Source organism: Acomys minous, assembly GCF_964271855.1.
Source record: "Acomys minous genome assembly, chromosome: 11".
NCBI classification, from domain to species: domain Eukaryota; kingdom Metazoa; phylum Chordata; class Mammalia; order Rodentia; family Muridae; genus Acomys; species Acomys minous.
The window spans coordinates 69,471,456-69,484,005 of record NC_140492.1 but is presented as its reverse complement, the minus strand read 5'-3'; the positions used below and the strand labels follow the sequence as shown (position 1 = coordinate 69,484,005).

The 12,550-nt window shown below is 46.5% G+C and overlaps 1 protein-coding gene across 3 annotated transcripts in view; it reads left to right on the top strand.

Moving 5' to 3' along the window:
* Positions 1 to 12,550, top strand: part of MAP3K13 (mitogen-activated protein kinase kinase kinase 13) — a 162,623-nt gene that overhangs the window by 109,305 nt on the left and 40,768 nt on the right. For all 3 annotated transcript variants that reach the window (XM_084801743.1, XM_084801742.1, XM_084801744.1), the window contains one exon: positions 4,441 to 4,997. In XM_084801743.1, coding sequence (XP_084657869.1) covers positions 4,526 to 4,997 — 472 coding nt within the window. In that variant the 5' untranslated portion in view covers positions 4,441 to 4,525. The remainder of the gene's footprint in view (positions 1 to 4,440; positions 4,998 to 12,550) is intronic.

The following is a 12,550-nucleotide window of genomic DNA, read 5'->3' as shown; positions in this document are numbered from 1 at the left end:
TAATCTTCTCTAGAGATACCCAAACAGACAAACTGCAAAGTGCGTATCACTAATGCACTACGTGCGGGTCATCAAGGGCAATCAGAATTAGCCACTGGGAGCTGAAGAGGCCGCTGAGACTGTGACATCCTTGCTGCGCTGGCATTAAGACTAGAGTTCCATCCCCAGCACCCTCCCTACCCTCAGGACTAAGTAACTTAGCCTGCCTGTGCTGCATGGGTGCTGCATGGGTGCTGCATGGGTGCTACATGGGTGCTGCAGGACAGATGGTGTGGCTGGCATGTCCACCCAAGTGTTCAATCATCCTCTTTCCCTAAAATGGAACTGCTTGTAAAATGAGTGTCTAAGGGCAAGGAACAGCTTGAAGAACGACTGTCTCCACAGTATGGTGCTACAGGGCATGGCTGATGTCAGAATCAGACTTTCTAGCCGTCCCCCCCCTGCCCCACCTCCCACCCACCCACCCACCCACCCATTCACCCCGTGGCCAGGCCCCAGGATATTTTCAATTCTGTTTTGTTCTTTGAGACAGGGTCTCACTTAGCCCAGGCTGGTTTTGAACTCCTGATCTTTCTGCTTCCACCTCCAAGTGCTGAGATTACAGGTACATACCACCCTGACCTGTCTCCATCTGTCCTTCCCCCATACTGTCCAGTGTGATAGCAGAGTTACTAAGGTCTGGCCTCGCTAACAAGCCAGACACAGCTAACTGTCCTCAGAAAGCCAATTCCAGATATAAATTAGTGAGAGAGACAGAGAGAGAGAGAGAGAGAGAGAGAGAGAGAGAGAGAGAGAGAGAGGGAGAGGGAGAGGGAGAGGGAGATCCTGCCCTAAATCCATCTTCAAGGTCCTGGCATTGATGTGTAGGATTAAGTAAAGGCCTAGAGTCACACCCAACTAAGCAGGTTGTTATCAAGGTGTGGCCTGTCCACTGGCCGGCCATCACTAACCCATCATGGTCCTAGCTCCAGTTTCTCCTACAAGGTCCTGGGACAAGTTGCAAATCTCCTTTCTAGGAGACAAGTTTCCTCTCTGCTTGTCACTGGGCTTCAGCTTTTTTCTCCTCCCAGCATGAGAATTCCATTTCTTGGGCTCCATCTTTTCAGCAGTCCGAAGGCCAGAGCGAAGAACACTGTCTTTTAGAATGGCCTTGATTCTGTCTGGCTGGTCACAAGCTCTCGACTGCTGATTCTTACACACGTCCCTATTTTTAATTCTGCATGTGCCTCAGACTATCTGGTGCTCGTTCTTTTGTGAATTTAAGGGCAACAGAGCTGTCTTTGGCCCCCTTAAGCATTCAGAGTCTAGGGTGCAGGATGGCTAGCAGTCACCATGTCAGCGGTGAGGGAACAGGAACACAATTCCACCTGCTCACCCTCGGATTTGGGGCTTTGACACTGAAAAGAGGTGTGAGCCTAGCCAGTGAGATGAAGCAGGCTTGGAGGACTTGGTTGAGGTGCAAGAGTTAAGTGAAAGAAGCACTCAGAGGACAGGAAGATGCATCCAGATGTGGGCGTGCGCTTCCCACAGGAGAGTAGGGGTGCATGATTGTTTGCATGGGGTTAGCATGTGCTCTGTTCCCGGTTGGCACAGGGTTAGCATATGCTGTGTTCCTGGTCAGTGGTCTTCCTGGAGAGAGTCTTAGGAAGTCCCTGGCTAAGGGCCTTACACAGTTGGCGACCTTGCTGGGGCTCTCCTCTGCTGCCTGGGCCTTCAGCTGGATCCCAGGGGTAGGGGAGCACCCTTTCCTTCTTGGGTCCCCATAATTTCTCCTGCTGTCTGTCCTGCTTTAGCCAGAGTCTTCCCCTACCCCAGCCAGTGGGTCTCACATTCACACTGTCTCGTGTTTATGAGAATTAAAGACTTGGAAGGAGTGAGAGAAATGCAAGTAAATTTATTAAGGAAGGTGAGGTGCTTGTTTTCTTTTTTGTCATATTCCAATTTGATTGTTTTTTTAATTATTGTATTGTATTGTATTGTATTCTTATCCCTTAGATGCCTGTTTATTTTCTAAAAAGAGACAGGGTGTGGATCTGGATGTGAGGGGAGGTTGGGAGTCTGGGAGGAACAGGGGGAAGGGAACCATAATCAGAATATATTGTGTGGAAAAAAATCTGTTTTTAATTTAAAAAAAGAAAGAAAGAAAGTGAGATTAACTCCCAAGTGGCCTTTGTCAAGAGAAGACTATGTACACACTCTCCTACTAGGTTAGTGGCATTTTGTGAGACTTATGCCAGTAACTGACTAGAGACTGAAAAAGTCTTTATTGAGACTGATGATTCTTTTTTTTTTTTTTTTTTTTGCCCTGATGGGCGTGCGTGCGTGTGTGCGTGTGTGTGGGTGTGTGTGTGTGTGTGTGTGTGTGGGTGTATACATGGGCTCGTACACCACAGTGCATGAGTGGAGGTCAGAGGAAAACTTGGAGAAGCAGACTTCTTCCTTCCATCCTGTAGCTCCTAAGGTAGAGCCCAGGCCGTTGTCAGGCTTGGTGGCAGCAGTCTTTGCTTGCTAAGCCATCTCATCTGCCTGTGACTTGGGGTTCTTTGACAACACCTCAGGCCAAATTGGCAAGTAGTCCAACAGGAGAAGCGATCATCCAATGGGGTCACCTTTGTGCCTCTCTTCTCTTCCCCTGCCCCCCCCCCTCTCTTTACTAATTTTGTAGGCTACCAATTGATTCATCTTCTCTTGTTCATGGACTACATTGACTGACTAGCTTGCGGATCACCATGGGTCCTCACTGTCACTTCCTTGGGGAGCTCTTATTGGCTACAGTGTTTCTTTTTCTCACACAGTGTTGTTTGGTCCCATCTATCTTGTCACAAATGATAGGCTATCACCCTTTTATGGCCTAACAATGTTGCCATTGTACATACAATGTACAATATCTGTGTATCTGCCACATTTTTTTTCCTGTCCATTCCTTGGTTGACAATACCTAGGTCTCCACCTATTTTGGCAGATGCTGCAGTAGACGTGAGGATGCAGACGATTCTCTGACTGACTCATTTCATGTTCCTTAGACAGGAGCGCACTGCTGGGTCACGTGGTAGTTCTGCAAAGCTACCATACTGTTTTCCACATGACTAGATGCCCATGGTAGTCAGCCCTTGCCCACAGTCCATGTCTCCCTGTGGTTCTGGCTTGCACAAGCCTGATAGCTTGTTGCTGAGCATGCTCTCTGGACCATTTGTGCTAACTCTAGTCTGCCTACGCGTATTACCCATTTTAAGTAAGACCATTTTTAAGCCTATTGAGTTGAGTTTTTTATATATCCAGATATTATATCCCTTTCCAGATGTATAGTTCACGAATGTCTCCTCTTCATTCTGTGGGTTGTCTCTCTGTGACGTTAGAGTGTTTCTTTTGCTGTGCAAAAGCTTTTTAGTTTGATGTTACCTCACTGGCCAGTCTTTCATTTGTTCCCTACTTTAAGAGCCTTATCCTACTTTCAACAAATTCGAGATTAGTTTTTGCCAATCTGACTAATCTAGAGAAAATCTTTGCTCTCAGAGGTTCAGACCTCTTCAGAAACAAAGAATAATTAAAACGCTGCGGCTTAGGGCTTAGATGTGCTTGCCCTAGATTGGGTGCAACATGACAGGCACTGAGGTTTTGTCTTGCTGTGCATCTATGACTTTTGTCTGCATGAAGTGAGTGCCGCAGAAGAAGCGATGGCAGCATAAGACACCAAAACAAACAGGAAGGGGCCTATAAGTTATAGGCATGTATACATCAGAACAACCCCGTTTCCCCTTGGGATAAGGAGGGTGTAGGATTGGTTTTGTTTTCTGATTAAAATGGTAATAGAGGGAGAAGGAAGTAAGAGGGCCACATGATAACCTCCTCCAAACAGAAAGGCAAGTAGTCACAGACCGTGCTGGGATACAGTGAAAGCTGCAGCTGTTCGGCTCTTAAATCTACCATCATTCGTTTTCTGTGTGCCTCCTTCCGGTCACTTTTCTTGACTATGTGCTTATGTATCCTTTACATGCTTTTTCAAGCTTGCGTCAAATTTATTATCCTAATTGTTCTTTATTTTACCGTGTCATAAACAGTTTCTCATGACAGTATATACATTATTTTCCACTGCTGCACTATATTCCATTACATGTAGTAAACCTGCCCAACCTCCTCACTGTTTCAGTGTTTTTTAAACAGTATTTATTTATTTGTATGTATATGTGTGTTTGCCGAAGTGCACGTGTGTTGACCACGTGCATTCAGGAGCCCGCTAAAGTCAGAAGTAAGGACTAGAGTTGTGACCTTCTGCCTTAGTTCTGGGAACCAAACCCCAGGCCTCTGAAAAGAATGTGAGGCTCTTAACCCCTGAGTGTCTCTCCAGCCTGGTTCACTGTTCTCGTGTGTAAACAGAAGTGGAGCAGTGTACGTAGCGGCGGACCGTGGCCTCATGTCCTCTTTTTTTTTTTTTTCCTCCAGGTTTCAGAGTCCTCTCTTTCATCAAAGCTCTGTTGCTCTCATCCTCTGAGTGTCATCTCAGGACCTGAGTCACCCTCATGGCACAATGGCCAGCCCTCAGGAGCACCTGAGCCGCTCCTCTTCACCACACTTGCCCTTGACTGAGAACAAAAGCTTTGCTGGACGAAATGAACTTGCAGCTATGGGCAACCACCCATCACCCAAGCTCCCTGAGGAGCCGCAGGAGAGGGGGGCTCTGCAGTCCGAGCTGACGGAGATGACGGGCAGCCCCATCTCCACGACGGTGCTGACCAGTGTGAGCGAGGACGCCAGGGCCCAGTTTGAGAACAGTGTTCTTCAGCTACGGGAACAGGATGAATCAGAGATGCCCGTGTCTCCGGGGAACAGCACCGCAGTGGATGGAGACAGCACGGACGGTCCTGGAGACGTCAAGATTCAGTTCAGCAGGTCAGGCAGTGGCAGCGGAGGGTTCCTTGAAGGACTGTTTGGATGCCTCAGGCCTGTGTGGAACATCATCGGGAAGGCCTATTCCACTGATTACAAGCTCCAGCAGCAAGGTAACTAGAGCGCATGTGTGCTGGGAAGGTACTTCGTGCACCCCACTTCCTCCACCACTGCCTGGTAGCATAGTAACTGGGTAATCTTTCAGAGTGAGCCACAGTGAGGTCAGGTGGCCACCGTGTTCCAGTTTCCTACAGACTTTCCAAATGGAACAAGTTCAAACTTAGGGGTTCCTTTTTATCCGAAGCCAAATAGACTTTGTGCTCAACCAGCCTAATGATATATTGAGTATTCACATGAGACCATAAAAGGAAGTATTAGAGTTCCCATTTATTTAATCTCATTTAAGACTTCTATTTTCACACGTCTTTGAACATATCTAATATTTTGATAGAATTGTATAGTATATATCTTATGAATGATTGATTCATTCATGGGTGCATTTAGGATTTTTTTTACTGATAACTTATAGGGTCAAAAAGTCTGATGGCTGCCGGGCAGTGGTGGCACACACCTTTAATCCCAGCACTTGGGAGGCAGAGGCAGGCGGATCGCTGTGAGTTCGAGGCCAGCCTGGTCTACAAAGCGAGTCCAGGACAGCAAATGCTACACAGAGAAACCCTGTCTCAAAAAAACAAAAACAAACAAACAAGCAAACAAACAAAAAAGTCTGATGGCCAAAGTCAGGCATGTGCTTATATATCAACTATTCAAAGGCTGAGGCAGGAGGATTACTTGAGCTAAGTTAGGCCAATCCTAAGCAACATAATGAGACTACCATCTGAAAAATGAAAAACAGGTCTAAACAAGCCTGATGGCCACTAGAGCAGTTCAAAACCAGGCTGACAACGTGCTGTCCCTTGAGATCCCAGCACTGCCTTAGAGTGTAAGAAAAAGCCTTGGCTGTCCTGGACACGCTTTGTAGACCAGGCTGGCCTCGAACTCATAGCGGTCCACCTACCTCTGCCTCCCGAGCGCTGGGATTACAGGCGTGCGCCACCACACCCTGAAAAAAGGAATTTTGTTCTGCGGTGTGGGTACAGCAACCTCACACTCTGAGGACAGAACACTCTAACCAAGTTTGCAAAGCATATCACATCTCACTTTAAAATACTGAATCTTAAATTCCTACCATTGTTCAACATGTATTCATATATCTAGTTTGAAGTCAAAGAAACAAACTTTCTTGGTGCTGTAAGTAGTCCATTCTCTAAAAGACAATCCTTATCTTAGGAATAATAATCACTAATACTTGAAGAGTATATTGGGGCAGACATGGTGGCATGTGCTTAATCTTTTGAAGGAGAACCATGGATTTGGGACTAGCTTGGTCTACATAGTGAGTTCTAGACTAGCTTGGACTATGTAATGAAACTCTGTCTCAAAAACTATGACAATTGGGCTGGAGAGATGACTCGGCAGTTTAAGAGCGCTGGCTGCTTGCTCTTCTGAGGACCTGGGTTCAATTCCCAGCACCCACATGGCAGCTCACACTGTGTATCTGTTGCTCCAATGCCAGGGAGTCTCGCACCTTCACAGAAATTCAGGTAATCTACCAATGCACATAAAATAAATAAAATAAAATAAAATAAAATAAAATAAAATAATAAAAACTATGAAAATAAGTGTCTCTTCCCCACATCTTGATGTCCACAGTGGGCACAGGACCCACGCTATGGAACTGGGTGCTGGGCAGCTGTCCCCTCTCCTCTCTCAGCTGTACCGGCTACTGAGGTTTTGTTTGTTTGTTTGTTTGTTTGTTTTTAAATAGCATGTTAGTGTCTCGTGCCAATAATTCCAGCTACTTGATAGCCTGAGGCAGGAAGATCACAATTCAGAGTCTTCCTGGGCTAACATAATGATTTCAGGGTGATCCTAAACACTGGGGTAAGACCCTGTCTGGGGAAATGCAGAGGCCTGGGGGTTTTGCTGGCACACCTGGGGCCTTGGGAACCTCCAACACTGAAAAGGAAGGGTGTATGAAGAGTTTTCCATTTCTGGAATGGGACTTCAGCATCTTTTGTTTGTTTTCTGATTTGGGGCAGTGCTGGGGCGTGAACTCCAGCCCTGAGGTATACCTGGACCCCTCCAGCAAGCATCATTTCCAATGGCTATATAATATATGACGATGCAAATGGGCTGATATTTAAGCAATTCCCTTTGGGCCTGTCACTTGTTTTTACATTTTAATGATTATAAATTACATTTAATGAATGTGGTCTGTTACTTTATTTTTTTATTACATTTTTATTTCTTTCTTTTGTGTGAGTGTAGAGATGCATCCGGGGAACGAGCATTGAAGGTCAGAGGACAGCTAAGGTTCAAACCCAGAGATCCACCTCTGAGCCTCACCCTCGCCCTATGTTTATTTGTTCACCTGGAATGTTTGTGTTGCTTTTTGGGACAAGGTCTTGCTTTGTAGCCCTGGCTGTTCTGGGACTTACTGTGTAGCCAGGGCTGGCCTCAAACTCTCAGCAGCCCTTCAGCCTCAGCCTCCAGAGTGCTGGGATTGCAGGTGTGTGTCACCATGCCTAGCCTTGATTTGTTTTAGAAGTGCTTTATTCTGTTTCTTACAGAATCGACCAATATCTACTTCCTTAGTAGGAAACGTTTGGTCCTTGGAGCGTCTGTTTGTCCGGTCCCATGCTAATTTGCATCCTCACTTGGAGAGCTCTGTATCCAAGTTCATCACTGAGCTTTAGACTCAAATTACTATCCATGCTTGCTCAAAGACGTGCTTTGTTTGACTTTTGTTATTCTACAAATTTATGTTTATCTTGCAGTTGACCATGTGAGTTTCAGGCAGGGTCATTTTGGAAATAATTAATAAATACAGGCCCAGTCTGTTAGGCTTACAGTATATCCTACTGAGGGCTGCTGCTTGTTATGGCCCCAAAAAGTGACGTGTCAGGCAGTACTGAATATTGTACTTTCCTTGTGCACTCCAGGATCAGGACGTTAATCTTTAATCCTGCATCACAGGCCACCAGAGGATGACAGATGTGCCCCTGCATTTGGCATTGATCACTAGATTTTTGAAGTATCATGTCTGCGTCTTCCTCTTAGTATGTTTATGTTTTAGTAGTGATGCTAAGGTGGTACAGGTTATTGAAACTTTTATTGATGGATAGTTTCTAGTATCAAGCAAACACTGCCATGGCTGTATCTGAGTGCACAGACAAAAACAACTGCCTTAAGGCAAGTGAGCATGAGGGGTTTCCTCAGTCTGTGGATCATGGTGATACTGGACAACAGACAGTAGTCATGGTGGTTAGGCAAAGAACAGATAAAGCTCTGGGGAAGTACCAGTGTGCAGGTGTATAGCATCAGGCAGCTGGGGAAGTACCAGTGTGCAGGTGTACAGCATCAGCAGCTGGGGAAGTACCAGTGTGCAGGTGTGCAGCATCAGCAGCTGGGGAAGCACCAATGTGCAGGTGTACAACATCAACAGCTGGGGAAGCACCAGTGTGCAGGTGTACAGAAGCAGCACCTGGGGAAGCACCAGTGTGCAGGTGTACAGCATCAGCAGCTGGGGAAGCACCAGTGTGCAGGTGTACAGCATCAGCAGCTGGGGAAGCACCAGTGTGCAGGTGTACAGCATCAGCAGCTGGGGAAGTACCAGTGTGCAGGTGTACAGCATCAGCAGCTGGGGAAGCACCAGTGTGCACGTGTACAGCATCAGCAGCTGGGGAAGTACCAGTGTGCAGGTGTACAGCATCAGCACCTGGGGAAGCACCAGTGTGCAGGTGTACAGCATCAGCAGCTGGGGAAGCACCAGTGTGCAGGTGTACAGCATCAGCAGCTGGGGAAGCACCAGTGTGCAGGTGTACAGCATCCGCAGCTGGGGAAGCACCAGTGTGCAGGTGTACAGCATCAACAGCTGGGGAAGCACCAGTGTGCAGGTGTACAGCAGCAGCACCTGGGGAAGTACCAGTGTGCAGGCGTGCAGCATCAGGCAGCTGGGGAAGCACTGTAAGACCCCCAGCACGGTGGTCTTAATGTGGAGACCCCCACCAAGAACCAGCGAGACCAAGGTTTCGGTTGCAACACGCAAGAGGCTTTATTGCAGGGGGTCGGGTACCCGGGCGTCTCAGTCTCTGGAGAGGCTGGCGCGCCGAGCGAGTCTTTCGGGGGCCTTTTATAGGGATTTTAGCAGGAAGCGCGGGTACAGAAGCGAGAAGCATAGTTACAGGGCTCTGATTGGTAAATTTAAATGAGGCGAGGTTATGGCCCGGTCATCAGATGGGCTCTAGGAACAGGGGAGTTTACCCGTTCTATGGGCCAGGTGGCCGACCATAAATATCTTGTTTGACAAGGACAAACTGTTTCTGTTATCTCAGCATGCTTTTATCTTTTTTCTCTGGGCCACAGGCCTCATCTTATCTCGGGAACCTATTATTCTAGTCTTGCCTTGCAAGATAGCGTTACTGCTGCTATGCTTGCTACGGCGGGTGCACAGGGGAGGGGGGTCTTACAGCACCAGTGTGTAGGTGTGCAGCATCAGCAGCTGGGGAAGCACCAGTGTGCAGGTGTACAGCATCAGCAGCTGGGGAAGCACCAGTGTGCAGGTGTACAGCATCAGCAGCTGGGGAAGCACCAATGTGCAGGTGTACAGCATCAACAGCTGGGGAAGTACCAGGGTGCAGCTGTAAAAGCAGCGAGCAGTTAGGACCAGGTTAGCTACTTTGCTTTGCTGTTATCTAGGATCTCAATTCTATGTGTCTTTATGACTCTCTTTTCCTTCTCCTTTGCCTTGACTTGGCCTTTCCTTTGCCCTTTCCTTCTCATAAGCTGATCATCAGTATTGATAGTCAGGGCCCTTCCTAATTAGTGATAGTTAACCTGTGAGATTAAACAAAGAAGACCCAAATGGAATCAATCCCATTTTGCTTCTGGATATCAATTCACATAACAGATTGTTAGGACCATGGCTCTAGTGCCTGTCCCTTGCTCTCTGTGCTCTCCCAGCTGCCCATGGAGACCCTTTATCTCTGTGGACAGCTGAGGCTCCTCTGACTATAGCTAAACAGCTGCAGCATGAGCTGTCATTCCTGGAGAAGTGTATCATCATGATACTGTGAACAGTTGGAACTTGAATGCCAAATGCATGTCACTTGCAGTTTAGTAATTCATTTCCCACTTTATAAAACTATGAATTAATAGGCATTGCTTCTGAAAATATGGTAATTATAGTGTAAGCATCATCATACAGCAGCCTGAAAAGAAAGAATTGTTTAACAAATCACTAAGTACTTACACAGGTAAAAATTATTTCACATCAGCCTTCATACCATATACCAAAATAAACTCCACATGACTCCAAAGGGCAAATTTATTTCATCTACTGATTTGTGTGTGTGTGTGTGTGTGTGTGTGTACGTGCGTGCCCATACATGTTTGTACATGCATACCACAGCATGTATATGTGGGTCAGAGGGCAGCTTGCAGTTTTCTCCTTCTACCACATGGGGACTCGGGGATCCAACCTAGGTCCACAGGACTGATGGCAAGTGTCTTCACCACAGAACCATCTTTAAAAATCAACAGTAGAGAGCCACAAAACATAGAGCACACCCTCTGCAGTGCAAGGGTGACTATGTGGACAGTGAGACCTAAGCACACAGGCTGCCAGAGGCTTGTTGAGTTCTGACAAACAGATGCGGGTGATAAATAAAACATTTGTCACTGGCAGACCCATTCACACTTCGATGACAAGTGCACAGGAAATTGGAAATTAAAATGAAACAACAATTACTATTGCTCATTACTGCCACAGTGGTGATAAAACCAGCATATCTGGACACCAGTACTGTCGACATCAGCCAGAAAATCCTTAAATCCTTTCGTGTTGCTGTTTGGAATGTATTTATCCCCAAAGTCAGGGCACTGTTTGTACTCCAACTGAGGGGTGGGCTCTGAGGAAACAATTTGAAGAAAGGGCCCCAAATTAAATAAGGAAAGGGACAGATATATGTAGGCGTATGTACACACACACACACACACACACACACACACACACACATGCGCACACAGCGTGAGGCTACAATATTTAAACTTTAAATCCAGGCATGGCGTCATACACTGTAAATCCATACGCTGTAAATTCAGGAGGCTCAGGGAAAAGGATCACAAGTTCAAAGCTAGCTTGGTGACATAGCAAAATCATGTCTAAATAAAGAAATAATTTTAAGTGCCGGGATCTTGGTTTAGTGGGTGTAAAGCATTTGCTGGGGCTGGCGAGACAGCTCAGCATCTCAGCTCCACCTGTAACTCCAGTCCTGGGGTCCCCAACACCCTCTTCCAGCCTCCACAGGTTCTTGTATGCACATAGTGCCCATGAATTCAGGCAAGTACATGCACATAAATATGGGAAAGATTAAGCTTTGTCACAGGTGGAAACAATCTTGGCAGGCTTTACTCTTGGGGCACCCCATGAATACCTTGTGACAGACTGCTTGGAACCTTCCTGGGCTTGGAATTCAAGAAGCCGGCCTGGGAACCCCACCGTGGCTATTGTTTTCCTAATTGACCCTCAATGGGAGAAGGAGACCGCCCTTTGCATGTGACTGGGAAGGTGGGGAGGAGAGAACAACTAGGGCAGCCCAGGCGAGAGCGCGGAGGGAGCAGCAACGGGGCCGGACCAGCACGCGGGACAGAGAGACACCTAAGGACCCGTCCCGTAGAACAGATACCAGAAGGTTTACTCTTTTGTCCCTTTAACCTTTTTTCCTTCTTGTGTATGCTAGTTGGGTTGTATAATAAAGTTTAATTGTTAAAGAACAGAGCCAACACATAAACATAAAGTGAAAAACAATACTAAGTAAATAATTTGTTTTTAAAAACAGGAGCATTTGCTCTATAAGTTTGATGGCCTGAGTTCCCTCCCTGGAATGTGTGCGTCAAGGAAAGAACTGATGCCCAGAAGCTGCTCTCTGGCCTACACACACACACACACACACACACACACACACACACACACACACACACACCACAATAACTAAAATTTAAAAAAATTAAAAATCCCTTAAACATATATAAGTAGTCTATAAGTTGCCGTCCTCCCAAATCTCACACAGTATCCTTTGTTCCTTCAGTGACTTCACATTCATGAGTGGTTTATATTCCTGAGAGACCGACTGTTACATGACATCTGTTCATTTTCAGTAGGACGGAACCCTTGCTTCTGTTCAGAATCTACTATAATTCTTTTTCTACTCCATACGGTTCTAGGGTGAGGGCTGGAGAGATGGCTCAGCGGTTAGGAACACTGCATGGTCTCCCAGTTATAATACGCTCAAACTTTGGCCATTGTTATTAGAAATAGCACTTTATTATGACTTGAGAGAATATCTTCCCAGGCAGAGGGAATTGAAGGAGAGGGAACCTCTCTCCTGGATACTGAGTAACTCTGCATCCCTGATGCGTGCAGTGGTCAGGGATTTCATCTGCTTTTTTAAAAATATATTTTATTGATTTATTCATATTACATCTCAATTGTTATCCCATCCCTTGTATCTTCCCATTCCTCCCTCCGTTCCATTTTCCCCTTACTCCCTTCCCCTATCACTGTGACTGGGGGGACCTCTTGCCCATGTATATGCTCATAGGG